The following is a 20,038-nucleotide window of genomic DNA, read 5'->3' on the forward strand; positions in this document are numbered from 1 at the left end:
CAGCTTCAGCGGTTTGCAGCCTGTAAGGGGTTAACTGTGGCAGCTCTGTGCTAAAGTCGGAGATCGGTGATCGGCTTCTTCGGCCTGAAACCGGCACATGCGCAGTTGCTTCAGGGGATACATATCTTCACGGGATACTCATTTTACTGCTACACCGGGGCCGGCTGTCACTGTGCCGGGAATTCAGGATCACCCCAATAACTTGCCAGGACCTTCACAGAGCCCAGAAGCTCAGCTGGCTACCTGCTCCTGCACCCCCTGTGATGGTGTCACCCGGTGCGACCCGCACCCCCTATCCCCCCTAAAGACGCCACTGATCTGCCATTATATTGGCATCTGTTTGGCCTGATAACCACTGTGACAGGAGTCACTTTGGGTGGGGGGCCCATGGAACCCAGCTCAATTTGGAGAGGTGGGGAGACCCCTTTCTCAGCTCCCCATATCCCTATTATGTGTAAGTCACCTTGTGCCTGTGAGGGGTACAGGGTGATCTGTCCTAATATTGTGTAGACATGTCTAGGAGATAGGTGGGGTGGGGGTTTTGGATTGTTTGTTGTTGTGTGGCTGCATCCCATTGTTCTATTGTGTGTCTGGTTTGAGAGCAAACTATTATGGGATGTATGTGTTTATGTGTATTAGCTTGTTAGGAGGGGGTGTCTCCAGAAGCCCTCCCTCCTGATGGGACTGTCTGCTAGTGTGAAGTTTGAATACCTGTGTGTCTCTTGTTACTAAATGTAGATTGCCCCGCCTTGTGTCATTATGCAGGGAGGGGGGACTGTCCCCTGAGTGTATATGTCTTGTATCTGTGTTCAAATAAACTAGTCTATTCCTGGTTTACTTCAAGATTGGTGTCGTCTAGTCTTGAATGGTCTGCTGTAGTGTCTGTTGTCGGTGTTTGGACAGGGAAGCGGTAGTCTAACTAAAGTACCCAAGCACAGTCTGGGGTCGGTTCCATTACAACCACATGTTCTCATTAAAATTTCCAAGGTGTTTCCAAGGTGAGAAGGTAGAGGAATACAAAAGTGAAAGTTTTCTTGGTATGTTTTACCAGGTTTAGTTATTACAGCATAACTACAGCAGGCGGTACAAGAGTAGGGTCCCTTAGCCAACCATGTCATATTTTCTCATATTTTTGAATTTTTGATAAATGCCTCTGTAGTTACAGCTTAAGCTTAGTACACATGATGAGTAAATAGAATGAAAAATACCATTAAATAACAATCAAGTGCTGAGCTTCACTACCGATATAAACCTATAATAATCAGCTTAAACGTCTCTAAATAAGTGTCCATGCATTGATATTCTCTGCGGTTATCTTTCTCCACGGGTGGAGATTAAATGCTTCTTAGTACACCTCGTGTGATTATATACTTCAAGCCAATGTGTGTACACCTCCACCTGATGTGCTCTCACCTGGCGTATATGACCAAACCGCTAAGTGAGGTCATATATAGCATGTGTCCCTTAAGTGGACTGATGGGAAATGTCCAAGATGTTCGATAAGTCTGAGTCTCCTTCACTGTCCTTGTTATCCTCCTCCATCAGATCAATGCCAAAAAGAGATGACCAAAACATAGTGCTTTATCCTTACAAAACATTTATTATTAAAACAATATCCAGTATTCCACTTACATGTGTGATGTACAATATAGCTTTTACAAAGTATCTCCCAAAGAGTACTGCTATCGGATCCCACAACCGCTAATCTGCAGCCAGCTGTACCACTGTCTCCTATCCTCCGAGCGTCGTGACGTCAAAGACCTTCCCTACGTGTTACGCCACAGGGTCATGTGGCTTCATCACAGGGAATCCAATAATCTGATCGTTAGTACACAGCATTAGAAAGCCAATCACAACAGTTCATGCGGAATTATCCAACGGGACAAACAGGAAGATCTTTCTAGTCCGATACCAGAACTAACGATTCTCTTTTACTCAGTACAGTATTTGTCCATAAAAAAATCAAATGACTAAGACCACGCATGCTCGAAAACTAAAGAACACATTACATAGTTAGTTAGTCTGGCTGAAAAAAGACAAACGTCCATCCAGTTCTACCATTAAAAAAAAAAGTTATAATCCTATACACACAGTTGATCCAGAGGAAGGCAAAAAAACCCAGCAAAGCATGACCCAATTTGCACCAGCAGGGAAAAAAAATTACTTCCTGATCCCCCAATACAATACATTACATCACTTCCAAAGTTGTATTCTGTCATATGAGAAATTTTGTAACCTTAGTAACCTCTTCACTTTCAATATGAGACTGACATGCAAAAGAAAAACAAAAAATGGACGGTCATTCGTGCGATATTCTTATCATGTGTACCAGGCGTAAGTCTTTGTAAATGTAAGATGGAATTTATCTTGTCTATCCAGAGGCGGGTTATGGGAGGTTGAGGATATAGTCAATTGTGGGCTATAGTTTTCATGGCTAAAAATAGGGTTCTAGTGACTGCTATTTCCATGTGAGGATAATCAAGGAGCCCGAGTAATCCACAAACTTAAGCTGGGTACACACTGTCCAAAAATCAGCCGGTTGAGCAGGAACTGTGTGACTTTTTGGTCAGTGTGTACAGCAGTCTGTCTAATGGAAGCCATTCTAACAATCGGCTTTTGTTGAAGGGATATGCTGAAAAACCAGCATCTGATCAACGCTTGTAGCCAATGGCATTTACAAATATAATGTAGAATGCATTTACAAATATATGTAAATATAAATGTTAAAATGACTTTTTTATATGTTAAAAAAATCTGAAGAATATATTTAAAAAATATATATTTTTAAAAATGTTTTTTAATATATTCTTCCGATTTTTTTTAACACATAAAAAAGTCATTTTAACATATATTTTTACATATATTTGTAAATGCATTCCAAAAATGTAGATTTGTATTTGTAAAGACATACAGTATATTTGAAATGTATTTTTAAAAATATTTTTCATATATTTTGTAATAAAAATGCATTTCAATATACATTATATATATATACAGTGAGGAACAGAAGTATTTGAACACCCTGCGATTTTGCAAGTTCTCCCACTTAGAAATCATGGAGCGGTCTGAAATTCACATTGTAGGTGCATTCCCACTCTGAGAGACAGAATTTAAAAACAAAATTCAGGAAATCACATTGTATGATTTTTGAAGAATTTATTTGTCTTGCACTGCTGAACATAAGTATTTGAACACCTAAAAAACAGCAAGAATTCTGGCTCTCAAAGACCTGTTACTGTGCCTTTAAAAAGTCCACCTCTACTCCACTCATTAATCTAACTTAGTAACACCTGTCTGAGCTCTTTAAAGACACCTGTCCACCCCACAGTCAGTCAGATGCCAACTACTACCATGGGCAAGACCAAAGAGCTGTCAAACGGCACCAGAGACATAATTGTTGACCTCCACAAGGCTGGAAAGGGCTACGGGGCAATTGCCAAGCAGCTTCGTGAAAATAGATGTTGGAGCAATTGTTAGAAAATGGAAGAGGCTAAAGACGACTGTCAGTCTCCCTCGGACTGGGGCTCCACACAAGATCTCACCTCGTGGGGTATCACTGATGATAAGAAAGGTGAGGAATCAGCCCAGAACTACAAGGTAGGAGATGGCCAATGACATGAAGAGAGCTGGGACCACAGTTTCAAAGGTAACTGTCGGTAGAACACTACGCCGTCATGGTTTCAAATCATGCATTGCACGGAAGGCTCCCCTGCTCAAGTCATCACATGTCCAGGCCCGTCTGAAGTTTGCCAATGACCATCTGAATGATCCAGAGGAGGCATGGGAGAAAGTCATGTGGTCAGATGAGACCAAAGTAGAACTTTTTGGTCTAAACTTCACTCGTCGTGTTTGGAGGAAAAAGAAGGATGAGTTGCATTCCAAGAACACCATCCCTTCTGTGAAGCATGGGGGTGGTAACATCATGCTTTGGGGGTGCTTTTCTGTGAAGGGGACAGGACAACTGTACTGTATTAAGGAGAAAATGAATGGGGCCATTTATTGTGAGATTTTGAGCAACAACCTCCTTCCCTCAGTCAGAGCATTGAAGATGGGTCGTGGCTGGGTCTTCCAACATGACAACGACCCGAAGCACACAGCCAGGATAACCAAGGAGTGGCTCCGTAAGAAACATATCAAGGTTCTGGAGTGGCCTAGCCAGTCTCCAGACCTAAATCCAATAGAACATCTTTGGAGGAAGCTGAAACTCCGTGTTGCTCAGCGACAGCCCCGAAACCTGACAGATCTAGAGGAGATCTGTGTGGAGGAGTGGGCCAAAATCCCTGTTGCAGTGTGCGCAAACCTGGTCAAGAACTACAGGAAACGTTTGATCTCTGTAATTGCAAACAAAGGCTTCTGTACCAAATATTAACACTGATTTTCTCAGGTGTTCAAATACTTATGTTTAGCAGTGCAAGACAAATAAATTCTTTAAAAATCATACAATGTGATTTCCTGAATTTGTTTTTAAATTCTGTCTCTCAGAGTGGGAATGTACCTACAATGTGAATTTCAGACCCCTCCATGAAGTGGGAGAACTTGCAAAATTGCAGGGTGTTCAAATACTTCTGTTCCTCACTGTATATATTTATTGAAATATATTTTGAAATATTTTGAAATATATTGAACATGGCCAAAATTGTAGCATTTCAAATATATGTCAATATATTTGGGAAGAATATTTTTAAAATATATTTTTCTTCCATATGGGAATAAAGACCACCATAGACATCAGTCAGCCACCCTGAGGCATCAAGGCTGACTGTTGGATGCCTGAACATAAATAGTCTCATTTTACATCAGTCTGCGTCCAAGCTATAAAGGAAGGCAAGGAAGGTGTTCTACACATGCCTTTAGTGCCAACTTATCAAGAGAAAATAATAGCAGCCTGCACAGGTCATCTTCTGCTTCTGCTGGAGATCCAAAGTCATTAGATAGACTCACTATCTGGTTAAAAATCCCTGGATCTGGAGACGTTTTTGCACCTTACATAGTTGCATGATCTCTAATGAGCAGGGTACACTTCAAGCTGTTTATGGTTGGAGAGTGCCAAGTGACATGTGGCAAGAAATTCCAGAAATGTCAAAAGACATAAAAAGCACTAGGTTTAGACAAAATAATTATAATGGAGGAGGAACATTCAAAAGAAATCCCCTAGTTTGTCCCCATATCTACACCAACTAAAGATGCTCAGATGTTAAAAAATTAAAGTTCTCACTGTTTGGCATGCCCAGGGAAAAAGCTCATACTTTGCAGTACTATGGCCCTCTCATTACTCATGCACTGGGCCATGCAGAATAATATTGGTCTCCATCAGTAACTATTCTGTAAGGTCAGGCCAAGCATTGCAATTAAGAAATGTTCTGGAGTGACAAGCATTCCAAACACTGCTACAGCCTTTCCCCAGACAAGCTGGGGAAAGCAAGCCTTAGTTCATCATTTCTCAGATATGTATTTTTTTAGTTATTTGATGGCAAAAGCAGGGAGAAAGAATAGGGGATTTCTTACAAAACTATATTTATCCTTAAAGTGTTACTAAACCCACAACAGTAAAATCAGTCTGTATATGCACTAATGCATGCTTGTTATACTCACTGTGGAACCTAATGGGTTAATCCTCTGTATTGTGTAAAAAGGGTGTGTGATTCTGACTTCTCTGATCCTCCCCTTCATCCACAGTTCTCAATACATCTGCTGATAGAACAAAGCCTTGGGGGAAAGCTGCACATGCTCAGTGTGGTGTGTATTGCTAGAGAGTGCATGTGATCAGCACAGTGCCAATTAGCGCTGTCCAGACAGAGGGTCAAAGGTCCTGCAGCCTCATAGGGCAATCAGGGGAGAATGAAAACCCCTCCTACAATCTTTAACCAGTGCTCTTCTGGACACCGATAGAAGTCACACGACTGCTCTAACTGCCAGTTTGGCCATACAATTCTTGTTCAGCATTTTCTTCCGGCATTTTTTTCTATACTTTTGGGATGTGGCACTAGGAAGCTTATTATTATTTTGTTTTTGTTTTTTTCTTGGGAGACTGCATGTGATCAGCACAGAGCCAATCATCACTGTCCAGAGAGAGGTCAGGGGGTTTTGTATCCTCCTAGAGCAGAAAGAAAACTCTTCCTACAAGCGTTAACCAATGCTCTGCTGGACACTGACAGAAGTCACCAGACTGCTCAAACTGCTGATGTGAAAAGGTATTTAGCAGTTTATATTTACTAAAATAATTGCATTTCCGTGTTCTGTGTACTGTGGGAGACCAGATATAGTGAATGCAGGGTCCTGGGTTTAGTAACACTTTAAATGTTGTTTTCTAGTCATGTAGAGAAGTATCAAAATAAGTTGCCACAAACACTGTTAAAACTTTACTGGCAGCAACTGTTTGTTAATTACGTATAACTGAACACTATAGACTGTTATAGAGTTAATCATCCAAGGCAAAGAAAAAGGTACACTTTGAAGCCCACCTCCGCAGACGAACATACCTTTCCTTTGCTTTCCAACCATTCTCCAATTACTTGTAGAAGGGAAGTGATGCCCTGTGTAAGCTGCAATTTGCTTTAGTTGGAACTTACAGAGGACTGGCCATCTCCCCATGCCAGATGACAAAACAGGGCCAACGGACGGAAAGGAGTACTCCGGGTATCTTCCTCATTCCTGGGTGGTCGAACCAGTGGGAGATCAAAGGTAAAGTGTGTTGCCCAGGAGTTTGGGGGAGGATAATAAAGAAAACATGTTGATTTACCTGCATGGACAGGGTTGCTGTAACTAAGGAAATAGGCTGTGAAAGCCAATGTTCTTCCAATAAGTCCCCATGCACACTGGACGTTTCGGCTGTTTTTGGCTTTTGACTTTTTTTTCTACAGCTAGTAAACCCCCCAGAATGTTATCCTATGTGTCCATGCACACATAGACTGTAATCAATGTTTTTTGGCTGGAAAAAAACCCCAGGACTAGTGGGTTTCTGAAAAATGCAGTAAAACGTGGTAAAACAGCGCAAATCTGTGTTTTGAACTTTTTTTACCCAAAAAAGTTTTGTTTGGTAAAAAAAAAAAGCAAAAAAAACGCAAAAGCGGAAAAACATCACTAATCACGGCTAAATGCTATTGCAAAAACACTAAAAAAGCTGAAAAACTCAAATTTTAAACGTGACTTTACACAGCTAATGTTACCAGCGTTATCAAAACGTCCAGTGTGCATGAGGGCTAATGGTCTTTTTACACAAAAAAAGCTCAAAAAACACCAACTAACACATTAATTAATTTTCCAGTATAACAGAAGATTAATGTCACATTATATAGCCATTTCATAAAGCTAAATAACATTTTGTTGTATTCTGCAAGTGAAAAGGTAAGTTTGAATTACCTGTATAGGATCCTGTGTTAGTCTCATAGGTCCCAGCCACAGTTCTGTTGACGAAACCTGCTAAAAGTTAAGAATACGATTTAATATTCCATGTTCACTTTACATATACAGTAAAAGTAAACTGGATGTTTAGATTTAAAAAACAACATGTCACAATGGCAGAATAGAATATTATAAAATGCTGTCCTGACCTGTAAAAGCAATTTTATACTTCTTGACTTGCCATTCAGTAATGTAATGAAATAAAACAAGGTTGTACCCTATATACAGAACTATGGACAGTCCCTGAAACATTGAAGAAAGTTACTTACTGTGAATTAACAAAAGATTTTAAATGCCTTTTGATTTATTGGGGTAATTATGTTGCATAAAATGTGTTGGGTTGTTCATTGTGAAGGATATGTGTTATTATGCAATACAGACAATAAAATCTTTCATTTAGACCTTTCCTTACAAAGAACATCTTGTGATATACCTTCACGGCTTATAAATATCCTACACGCTTGTACTGTCTAGTAGAATTGTTACCAAACGTCCGTGGATGTAAAAATGTTTAGGTTGTTAAGTACAGCATGCATGTATTCCAATGGAAACTTTAATTGTTACGAATGATCTATTTTTATTTAAGAGCCCAGTCACACCGGGTGCGACTTGCCATGCAATTTGCCATTCCATACGAGTTTCAAATCGCATGGCAAGTCGCACCCTATTGTTCACAATAAAAGCAGTCATATCGGTGCGATTCCGACTTGTTTGGATCCACACCGATTTCTAAAGTAGTGCATGCACTACTTCAGGTGCTACTTGCATAGACATCTGTGTCTTACAAGCTGCAGATGTCTTGCAAGTCGCACCACAAGTCAGAATGACATTCGACTTTGACTTCACTGGAAGTCGCACAATTTCATAGTTGGATTGGGGTGACCACCAACTGAGGCTCTGCTGTTCACACTACTACGACCTGAAAGTCGCGCGACTTACGGTGCAACTTTGCCAGGCGACTTCCATTAAAGTCTATGGGGACAAGTTGTATATAAGTTGCCTTGAAGTAGTACAAGAACTTTTTCTAAAGTCAGAGCGACTTCAGTAGTGCTAATTAAGCCAGCTCTTATTGACTAACATTGGATTTCACATGCCATGCGACTTGGGAGCACAAGTCGGATACCAAGTCGTGGCAGTGTGAACCAAGCCTAAGAGTCCAGTCACACAGGGTGCGACTTGCCAGGCTATTTGCCATGCCATGCACGTTTGGGGATGGCCCCTTCCTGTTCCAACATGACTGCACACCAGTGCACAAAGCAAGGTCCATAAAGACATGGATGAGTGAGTTTGGGGTGGAGGAACTTGACTGGCCTGCACAGAGTCCTGACCACAACCCAACAGAACACCTTTGGGATGAATTAGAGCAGAGACTGCGAGCCAGGCCTTCTCGTCCGACATCAATGCCTGACCTCACAAATGTGCTTCTGGAAGAATGGTCAAACCTTCCCATAGACACACTCCTAAACCTTGTGGACAGCCTCCCCAGAAGAGTTGAAGCTGTTATAGCTGCAAAGGGTGGGGCAACTCAATATTGAACCCTACGGACTAAGACTGGGAGAACATTGAAGTTCACATGCATTTAAATGCAGGTGTCCCAATACTTTTGGCAATATAGTGTATATATATATCATGCTAAATCATTTCTCAGAGAACTCAGAGGATAATGATTTTCAAAACAAAATGGCAGATATTTTCAGTCCAATAAGATTTAAAATTCTAGTTACATGGCTAAAATTGATATCCTTATCTGTATGTTAGAGCTTTGCAAATTGAGCCTATTGTCATCCGTAGGGCATCCTTATCTGAGTTCTGGAGAGTCTCTGCACTTTTTTCCGTAAGCTGCACTACACCGCTGGCCAAGAACTCTGCAAGTGACAAACCCCAAGAAAGCCTGCCCCCTAGACCTGCAAATGCTTTTCTTGAATAGTTTAATTTGTTACCAACCAACAAAATGGTGGCCTCCAGTGGTAGTATGATTTATCTCAGCTTTTCATATATTAATCTACGGACAGTGAGTGCAGTCGTCACTCCTTTTACATTAGACTGGGAAGTAACAAGTTTCACTTTTCAGGCACAGCATTCAGGATAGCAAGCAGTGAGGCTCTACAGATCTCAGTCGGTAGGCACTTTTTTATGCCTGGATTAACTATTTGAACAAAGTCAGTGGATGTCTATTTTTAATATCAATATGTAAGATTTAACCACAGAATGTTTTAAGTAACAAATATGCTGCAGAATGTTAGTAATAATGGAGCATCTACGGACAATAACAGAACTGATTTGGTTGGACTCAGTTTACAACCTGCCAACACCAATGACAGAGCTGTCAGAAAGGGCCTGTGTTGGTAACAAAACCATGACAGCTCATAGAAAAGGTTATTTGACACAATGATGTCTGTTCATATAATGATTTAAGACTAAACAGGAATGAAGGTGAAAAAAATACCTTTTTTGCACTGTTGCTGTAAGTAGATGGATTTCATTAATGATCATATAAATAAAATATAAATATAATAGTATAACATACAATAATAATGCTCCTGGTTTTATTGCATGCTATCATTTCAGATTGTTTTCCAATGAAGGACATGATTCAGCCTGGAAAATGGTGTTTTATACCTTTTACATCATTTATACACTTTACATCATTCCCTTTCTGCTTAATGAAAGCAGACATCCATGAACACACACAAAAAAATTAGATCTCACAGTATATTGGTTACAAACGATCTCTGTGAAGGAATATTAGGAGGTGATGGAGTTATCTGACATGACATGCAATTTTGACTGATCCCTGATCACCATTTAATATAGAATGTACAATAGGTTTGCTTTGTTATACTTCAACCATGCAGTGCAAATAGACAGTGGGGCAGATTTACTAAAACTGGTGCACTCAGAATCTGGTGCATCTGTGCATCTGTGCAACCAATTAGCTTCAAAGTTCAGCTTGTTTAATGAAACTTTGGCAATAAAACATGGAAGCTGATTGGTTTCTGTGCAAAATTGCACCAGAGTTTGCACTCTCTAGTTTAGTAAATAAGCCCTCAGTGTCTCTGCAAACAGAATGCCCTGTGGCCCCTATACTCCCTGTGCTGCTGCTCCATCACCACTCCTTCCTCCTCTGCAATGGCCACTGAAATGGGCTGTGTCAGTGACCTAGGAGCGACAAAGTCACTCTCAAGGTTATGTGACAGTGCTCAGACCTAGTGACCAGCTGATGCTGGGCTTTAAGTTCTGCACTCCTGTGACCCATTTTCAGCCAAAAGGGAGCTAAAGCCCAATGTCGGCTGTCATCACAAAGCCTGTCCAGGCTCTGAAAATAGTTGGGATCCACCCAAATGCCTGGATTGGCAGCTGGATCAGCTTCTCAGCATGTCGCTGGGAGACTGAGCCAGCTGTTCCCACCCCCTCCACAGTCCAGCACTCCAGCGAGCACTGGAGAGGCAGAGCAGAGTGCAGCCTGAAGACCAAGAACTGAGCGGTCAGCAGTGTTTGATCGCTCAGTTCTTGGTCTTAGAGCCAGCAGGGGACAGATGCAGCATTGGGCCGATGATTTGTTTTTGTTAAACCCATAATTCTCTTTTAATAGCTTCAACCACCAGTGTGCTTAAAGTGTTACTAAACCCACAACAGTAAAATCAGTGTGTATATGCAGTAAAGCATGCTTGTTATACTCACTGTGGAACCTAAGGGGTTAATCCTCTGCATTGTGTAAAAAGGTCATTTGATCCTGTTTACTCTGCCCCTCCCCTAGTTCCTCCTGATAAGACAGACTGAACCTGTAGCCACATGCACATGCTCAGTTTAGTGTGTATTGCTAGAGAGGTTTTTTTTTCTAGGGAGAGTGCATGTGATCAGCACAGGGCCAATCAGCACTATCCAGACAGAGGGTCAGGGGTTTTGCATCCTCCTAGAACAGAAAGAAAACTCCTCCTACAAGCTTTAGTCAGTGCTCTGCTGAAGTCACAAGACTGCTCTGACTGCTGATGAGAAAAGGTATTTAGCAGTTTATATTTACTAAAATAATTGCATTTCCATGTTCTGTGTACTGTAGGAGACCAGATATAGTGAATGCAGGGTCCTGGGTTTAGTAACACTTTAAAATAAACTACTCTATTTATTATGCCGCAATTGTACATAAAGATGACATAATAATATATGTTCTGCTGTGCATTCACACTAATTCACTATCATTTCATACATTACATCATTTTCACTAGGAAAAAACACTGACCAAAGCCAAATGATCAAATTATTGTATTTTGCTTAATTAAAGAAAATGAAAACAAATATGTACAGATGTGATTCTAACCAGCCCCCCAAGTATTACAGCTCTGGAGTTCTATCAGAACTCAAAGCTATAAACCTCACAAGTGTTACAAACAAGTATAAATGTCACAAAGTTTACCAACATCACTGGGGAAATCAGGTACTGCAACACAAAATACAGTAATTTCTATGTCCCAGTGCCCAATAAGGGCTCGTTCACACTTGACTGTTTTACCAACGCTTGCCAAACGCCCCTATAGCGTTTGGCAAGCGTTGGTCCGGCGTTTGCGGAGCATTTTTTAACGCTCTGCAAACTCCGCATGCGCGGTTTAGCGACGGTTTCTAGGCGTTTGCCGAGCGTTAAAAACGCCCCACAAACGCCTATAATGAAGTTTGAATGGTGTTACCACTCCACAAACGCCCCGCAACCGCACCGCAAACGCCGGCCGGGCATTTGCGGAGCGACACCATAGACTAGAATAGGAGGCTTCAACACCTCCTGACTCGACCAGAGGCGTCTGTTTTGCCGCGACGCGATGCTAACGCTCCAGTTAGAACACCACCATGTGCTGCAATGTGCAGAATTGTCAGAGGCGTTTGGGAAGCGGTAAAAACGCTTCCCAAACGCCTCTCTGCCGCCTGCACACAACGCTAGTGTGAATGTAGCCTATGTGGTCTGAGGTCTACTTGCCACCCTTTCATACTTGCTATCGGTCACCTGAACCTCAGCAAACCCAGATATAGTATGTTATGGCAGTGTTGCATACCAGGTGCATGTAACTTGTTCCCAGTCTCTAACTTTCTCCTGCATCATGTTTCCAGTATCCAACCAGTAAGCCTGCAGTCTCTGACAGTCTTCTCTGATATTACATATGGGTTGCTGTTTTTCTGTTAACAGACCCCCCTTTTATAGCCCTCTCCTCTCTTTCCAGTTCTTTCTATTGGTCACTTTTTCTTCCAGGAATGTCCAGGTGTAGTGGGGGGCTAAAAACTCACAATTTCTAGAATCTTCCCCATTATATAATATACCCTGGGGGTGGGCTTAAAACTGTCCAGGTGTGATGGGGGACTAAAAACGCCTATTTTCTAGAAGCTTCCCCATTATATTAGTATACCATGGGGGGACTTGAAACTTTAATGTTTTTTTCTCCTCCTGACCCCACTGAGGGGGGACTAAAAACCCTACTGACCTTCTAGAATGTCCCCCCACTGTATTTATACAGTGGGGGGACTTGAAACATTATTTCCCCTGCCACAGTCCCATAAAAAGGGGGGGCCCTATTAATTCCCCCTTTCCTATTCTAAATACTGTGAATGGCCCATTGGTGGCCCACTGCATTCTATATGTTATACGTTGACAACCACTGCTCTATGTAAACCATGGTATGTATAAATGTGAGGAGGGGTGGACGCCGCTCTACCAATCCCCAGGAGTCAACCAATAAGCGATGTGGGCTCTAGCTGGCCTCAGTGGTCACTCCGGCGATGCCCTCTGATGCATTTTGCCCTGCCCCTTGGGACTCGGGACACTGCTTCCCTCTTTTTCCCTGCTGGAGGGGTGATTGTACCTCCTGTCCAGCCTTGAGTGGCGCCCAAGCTTGTTACCACAGTATGTATAAAATCTAACTCCAGTGCACCGAGCATTGCAAACAGCAATAGGATTCAAAAGTTCACTTCAAACAATATTCTATGAAGAACAAACGCTGAGACGTTTGCCAATATTATATAGGTGGCAATGGCAACTGGTCTAGAGAGATAACCTTGAAGACAAATGTTAAGGGATTAACATATGTAAAATCTGTTTAAATGAATGGGGAGTAATGTAATCAATCCTCACCTACATAGTCCTGTCTTTATACTAAAGCCATGCTGAGCTGTTTGGTAATGATTAAGCATTGTTTACTCTAGCAGCCTGTGGAGGGAGCGATAAGATACATAACCACTAGAGATCAAAGAAGACAGAACTTGGCCTTTTACAAAACATCTTACCACCAGTTGTTTTGGTCCATATTATGAGCAGTGTGTGAACAATGAAAAAAAGAAAATTCATTGACTCCATGCATTTCTACATAATTATGATGGGCTAAATCTGACGTTAAAAGTGCATCTCTTGGTGGATATTAGCAGAACAATCAAGATACTTATAGAGAGCTGTCAAGTTACATAGCGCTTTACATATATTGTACATTCACATCAGTCCCTAACCCTCAAGGGGCGTGCAATCTACGGTCCCTAACTTACATTCATACATACTAGGGCCAATTTAGACAACGAAAACACAGCAAACGCTGTACTCCTGAGCTTGGGGATGGACTCAGCTCAGACTATGGTAACAATTCAGATGTCTTGGCGAAAGCACTTTTAGAAAACAGCCACTTACCTGTCCCACGATCTCTTGTTGCCCCCGCCGCAGCCCTTTTCACTGGCCGTTCTGTATTCCAGGCGCTGGCATCTTCAGTGTGGGCACTCGGCTGTGACAGCTTGCGGCTTCACAGCCGGGTGCCCACTGCGCATGTGCGAATAGCGCTGCGCTTCATGAATGGCCCCGTCGTCTTCTGGGACCTGTCACGTGTCCCACAAGACTTCGGGGAGGGAGGGTAGGAGGACAACTTCCGTTTCCGATCGCCTATGCGATCGCAGCGGAAGTGGGAGCGGGTACCTGTCAAACTTCAGGTACCCGTTCCCCCCCTGCTCCCCAAAGGTTCCAATCCTTAATGGGGAGCGGGGACTAATCTTTAAAGCAGAACTTCCCCTTTTGGGTGGAATTCCTTTAATGTCAGCGCTGCTTTCCTTATCCTCAGGAAAAGAAAACAATCGAAAGAGGAAGAGGACCCCAAGTTTCGCATGACCAGCTTGAAGACATATGAAAAAGGTAGGTCTGAAATTTACAAAAGTTTTAAAATGCAAGGAAGGGGTTCTCTCAAACTATAAGTTCAAAAACAAAATAATGCCCTGAAAATGTAAAGTTTTATTACATACAAGTCACTGGAAATGTAAACAAAAAAATCCAAATTCCTACTAATGCAAAAAAACTAAATGAAAGGAAAATGTCTGCTATGGGAAAAATGGACACATGACACAGAAAATGAGATTTGTTTTCCTAAACTGGCATGGTAGTGTGGGGTTTGCGTGTAAGCTGGTTAAGCTAGCTTTTTAGTGAACAGATAAAGGCATAATTGAAAATGCAGCAGAAGATTTCTGGCTAATTCCACTCCTTTCCCTGTGTGAATGCTTATTAATGATCTGCACTCTAGAAACACAACACAGGTAATGCTTCACACTCTCACTGGTGGTTGACATAGAGAGCCCTACAATACACATCCCTATTACATGGAAAAGTAATACACAAAAAAATGATTGATTAAACCCAGAAGGGCTTTTTACCACTACTATACCTTTATATTGGCTTTGGACCTTTGCAAATGCAATCATTTATAATTAGATCATAAAAAAGTAAACGCTACTAAAATACTGCATGAGTTATTTTATCAAGTCATGCTGTACGTTAGTAATGACAACCATGCGTTAATGTTTCAGCTGTCAGCGAGGCTCTCCACTGACAGCTGAATGTAAAAGAATTGCTGGCACTGGTAAAGGGGGAGGAGCCAGGAGCGCCAGAGACCGAAGAAAAGGAGAATCTGGCCTGTTCTGTGAAAAACCACTACATAGAGCAGGCAAGTATACAGTGTTTGTTATTATTATTATTTTTTTAAGCAGAACCTCTGTAAAAGTAAGCATTTACATTTTGGCCTAATTTGGACTTGCTGGGGGTATGTGATGAAATCATGCATACCTCATAACCATCAAACATCCTGCTGAAATAGCATGCATATCTTGATGGTACAGAGTCCTCTTCAGGCTTGATAATTACAGGTTGGCATTACAGCAGAGATAGGAAATGGCTGTGGATTATATATTGATACAATTGATTGTGTAAACTCCTTATTTGCCTAGACATGGCACACGTACTTGTCCTTTGTAAAATACATACTATTAGTAATGTAAAATCGGGAGTGAAACAATCCAATGTCAGGCTGTAATAGAACAGACTATATAGATTGCTCCATATTCTTATCACACAACCCGGATGTCCTCTGATTATCAAAGTCAGCTGTGTGTACATTTACAGATTTATGGAACTGTCCATATAAGGCATTAAACATGCAGTATATGGAAAAGCAGATTGATCATTGAATAAAAAAACTCAAGGTATCCTTACATTAGAGAAAGGACTCCTGGTGGGGGGGGCACTGTTACCTGGGTTAACCTAGTAATTCAGACTAGTGCAGAGAAAGTGAGAGGCAATCATTCGGGACCTCATTTAAAAACCCGAGTAGAAAAGAAAGGTAGTGTTAAAAAAGATAAGTAGATTTACTACCCATCTAGTAAACTTTCAGCAAGATAAGAAAATCAGCAAGGCTTCCCCAATGTACACACATTGTAAACTATACAGAAAATAATGTTTTTAAAAAATAAGTATGGGATCAGAAAGAAAAAAGAAAAGCCACGCATACTCACCTAGGTGGCTGCAGCACCGAACCGAGCTGCAGATATCCCCTACCAACCCTACACCGAGAACTGAGTGATCTGCTGATTGCTCAGTTCTCAGTCTTCAGTGAACAGTGACTGTCAGTTACCACCTCTCTGCTCTGCCCCTCCAGTACTCACTGGAGTGCCAAGCTGTGAAAGGGGCGGGAGTGGCTGGCTCAGACTCCCAGTGGAGTGCTGAGAGGCTGAGCTAACTGCTGGTGCAGGCATATGGGCAGATCCTGACATTATTGTCAGGTTCCTTGTCGGCTGAATCTGGGTCACAGGAGTGCAGAACTAAGTAAATTCATGTGACCCACAGAAATATGGCCAAAAAAGCTTTGCCCATGCTTATCCATTAATACATCCACACACTGATAAAATTGCTATATTACGCTAATGTCTTTGACATGTACAACTAAAAAGCACAAATGTCAGTTTAATCAATTTTGAACCCCACCCTTTCAACCCCAAAAAATACACTGACTGTGCAACATGGATTTGAAATGGCCACAGCAGTCCCTTCTTTTGTTTAACAGTAGGGGGTTAATTTACTAAAGGCAAATAAACTTTGCACTTTGCAAAGTGCAGTTGCTTCAAAACTTAGTCAATGAGGTAAAGCTCCACTTTGCAAAGAATACCCAATCATATACAAGGAAAATAAAAAAAACAGCATTTATGCTTCCACATGATTGGATAATGGAAGTCAGCAGAGCTTCTGTTCATTTACTAAGCTCCAGAGCAACTGCACTTGCAGAGTACAACTGCACTTTGCAAAGTGCATCGTCTGTTTGCCTTTAGTAAATCAACCCCCATGAGTTTATTTGAGCAAAAAAAAGGAAAATACAATAAAGCTGCTGACAAGCCAAAACTAATAGTCAAAATAACTAGAAAATCAGTACAGTGCATCAAAATGGTCAAGAATTTAGATAGCATCCAAATCAGTTCCATATGAATCTATTCAAGTCATCCAAATCTTATCGAATTTCTTTAAAAAGTCTACAGATTCCATTTAAAGATATGCATAGTCAAATAACTTTAGAAGGTAAAACTGTCTGTAAATTAATGCCTCAGGACCCTTGTATAAGAACCACTAGGACAGCATGACTTCAACCAGTGTGCCGGTTACCCTTGTTAAAAAACTGAAAAGGAAACCATAGAATGCATACAAGAACTGCATACCAACCCAACACTTTTTTTTAAATTCAGGCATAGATGTAATGCACCTGGATGATAAAATATCCTGTGAAGTGTCCATTAAGACATAAAAACACATCCAACAATTTAACCCAGCATACAGTACAGAAGTGCTACCATGCAGTGTCCACACATACAGAATAAAGGCAGAAAAAGACAAACAGAAAAGAAGCAGCTCAGAGGTGCCAATATTGCAGTATTTTTATACAAATTTTAATAACAAGTGGATTAAAAATTATTGACAAACATCAATGGCATATTGGCATAACAGCAGAGTTTGGTGGAATCTGGTGTTCCAGTGGAGAATCCTTTGTCCTGGCCAGTGAGTCCTCAACTGTCACAACAGCCTCCACCGGGGAGGTAACATCAGTGTGCCTAGAAAAAATGGCATCCAGAGACCACTCTGAGATCTGCTCAATGGAGATCTCAACCCCCCCCCCCTCCAAATTATGACAATAGTGCCGATAAGTGTCTTGTGAAGAACCTCCCATTCCTCAGCTTGAGGAAACCAGGTGAGAAGTAGAAAACCAGGTGACTCCTGTGGTTTTAGGGTGAGCTGAAAAACTGCTACAGGTAGACAGAAAATCTGAAACTATAAAAGGGGAGCTTACTAAGCCATAGAGTGAAGCCTAAAGTGCAAGAAGGACTGACAGATGGGTTTAAAGAGCAACAAGAAGATACGCAAATGTGTGAATCATAGGCAGCATGGCAACAAATTCTTAAGACAAGCTAGAGGAACAAGAGCCCTACAAGTAAATCTCTGATATATGGCCAACAAGGTTTAACGGTATTGAAGTTAAGAGTCCTTGCTGCTACGTTTCATTACGACATGACCAGGCTGGTTGCTTAGTGACCTGCTCGCAACCATTTTTTTCACATGAACTCTATGAACTTGAAGATTAAATGGCTAGAAGTGTTTTTCCTGAATGACAAAATCCTATTTTCCAGTATTATGATTATACCCTATTCTCTAATACAAAGTAAAGGAATATTTGTGCTGAAATGCATCCATACTTTTCCCTGACCCCTAAACCTCTGATAATACTCTGTATATATACTATTTCATGTGCTTTGAATCATGGCTTGCTGGAGGACACAGAACATTTGTAGAATGATCATGCTATGTATAGCAAAAATCAATTATGTTCTTGTTCCATAACACAAGAAATTAAACGGGTAATTTCCCATCTTACTTGTCTAATACCTTGGGTAATGGAACTTGAAAATACTGATTCCTGCTATACATAGTTTATATTTCTCAGAAGCCCTCTCATGGACACGGCCATACATTAGTTCTAAGAACATCATCTCTTGGTTCTATTATGGTTACTGGTGTTTTTGTTTCAGTCATGATGAAGGGGGAATTTTTGACCCCTAAAATGCATTGGATACTATCTGTCTTCTTGTTGTCAAAAGTATTGTTGGCAATAAAAAATGATGGGCTTCTAAGACATTTGGTGCTCTGTTATTTGGTTTCTTGTGAAGTTTTTATTGCTGTTTGTGTTCCTACTTGAACCTTCAACCTTCTATTTGTTCCAGTGGCCAATATCATCTAGATCAAAAAGCTAGGGTAAATCCAAAATGTTAGAGTTGTACTCAGCAAGAAGTGAGGGCAAAGTATCAAATGTTCCAGTGAAAACCGTCTAAAAAGGGTACTACATTCACTTTGACTTTCTAAAAGTTTGTATTTGTTTGGGGCTCAGCAAACCCCTAGGATGACAATTCTGGGGTCCAGTAAATGACTGCTCATGCATGAATCATTGCATTGTGGGAGTGTGAAAGTTCATCACAGGTTATTTCACAGGGTCTCATCACAGGTTATTTCACAGGATGGGGAATATGGGCATGTAGTACTGTTGAGGTACCTTTTAGTACCTGCTTGCGGGCAGGGGTAGAGGGCTTCTCGGCATGCCTCGGTTGGATGCCAAAATGTAGGATGACACTAAGAGATCTACCCTGGGTAAGGGTTCTCATAGGCTATGCTAGGCACCATGGACAGGGTCACTTGCCCTCCACATGGGGTACCCTTTGCTGTGTCGTGCTAATCAATGCCTTGGGACAAAGCGGGGGCCTTCCTTTCAGGGGAAACTTGTTTCAGAGAGATTCAACCTTAAGGTGGTCCTCCAACTTAGAGATGGCCGTATACCATGTACAGTGAGCAAATAAACTGGACTCCAGTTGCTCTCTGGCCCCATGTCAATGCACACCTTGACTGTAACTGTTTGCATTTAGACACACTGAGCCTATGCCCACTCCACCCATCCAGCGTATCTCTATCACCTCACTCCCAGTGACAGAATGGTGTGCCACTGTGCACCTTGCAGAGACCTTAAGCGTGCACTTAGTTAACTCTACATCTTCCATACCTAGTGGCCAGGCTGAGGACATCTGCGGTAGCCAAACTTTTTTACCCTATATTTTCTATAAGGAGAATGCATTGCATTACATTCTTTTCCGGCCATGCTGGCCACGGAAACTGTCAACGGGAAACCGAAAGTGATATCATACACGTCGCTTTTTGGTCAGGAACAAGATGGGGAGGAGAGAGGTTTGTCCACTCTCCTCTACTCTGCAGCACCCACTATGTTGGTCCCGGGCCTGCAGATTGCCAAGCGGAACCTGGGATGCTTAGGGGGGGGAC

The 20,038-nt window shown here is 41.6% G+C and overlaps 1 protein-coding gene across 1 annotated transcript in view; it reads right to left on the bottom strand.

The window, feature by feature from the left end:
- The window catches only part of PDE8B (phosphodiesterase 8B), a 244,475-nt gene that overhangs the window by 101,847 nt on the left and 122,590 nt on the right, over nucleotides 1-20,038 (bottom strand). The window contains exon 2 of the mRNA XM_089694213.1: nucleotides 7,360-7,419. Within this exon, the coding sequence (XP_089550339.1) occupies nucleotides 7,360-7,419 (60 nt within the window). The remainder of the gene's footprint in view (nucleotides 1-7,359; nucleotides 7,420-20,038) is intronic.

This window comes from Staurois parvus, unplaced genomic scaffold (assembly GCF_062004578.1).
Source record: "Staurois parvus isolate SC_StPar_1 unplaced genomic scaffold, SC_StPar_1.0 ptg000656l, whole genome shotgun sequence".
Classification (NCBI taxonomy): domain Eukaryota; kingdom Metazoa; phylum Chordata; class Amphibia; order Anura; family Ranidae; genus Staurois; species Staurois parvus.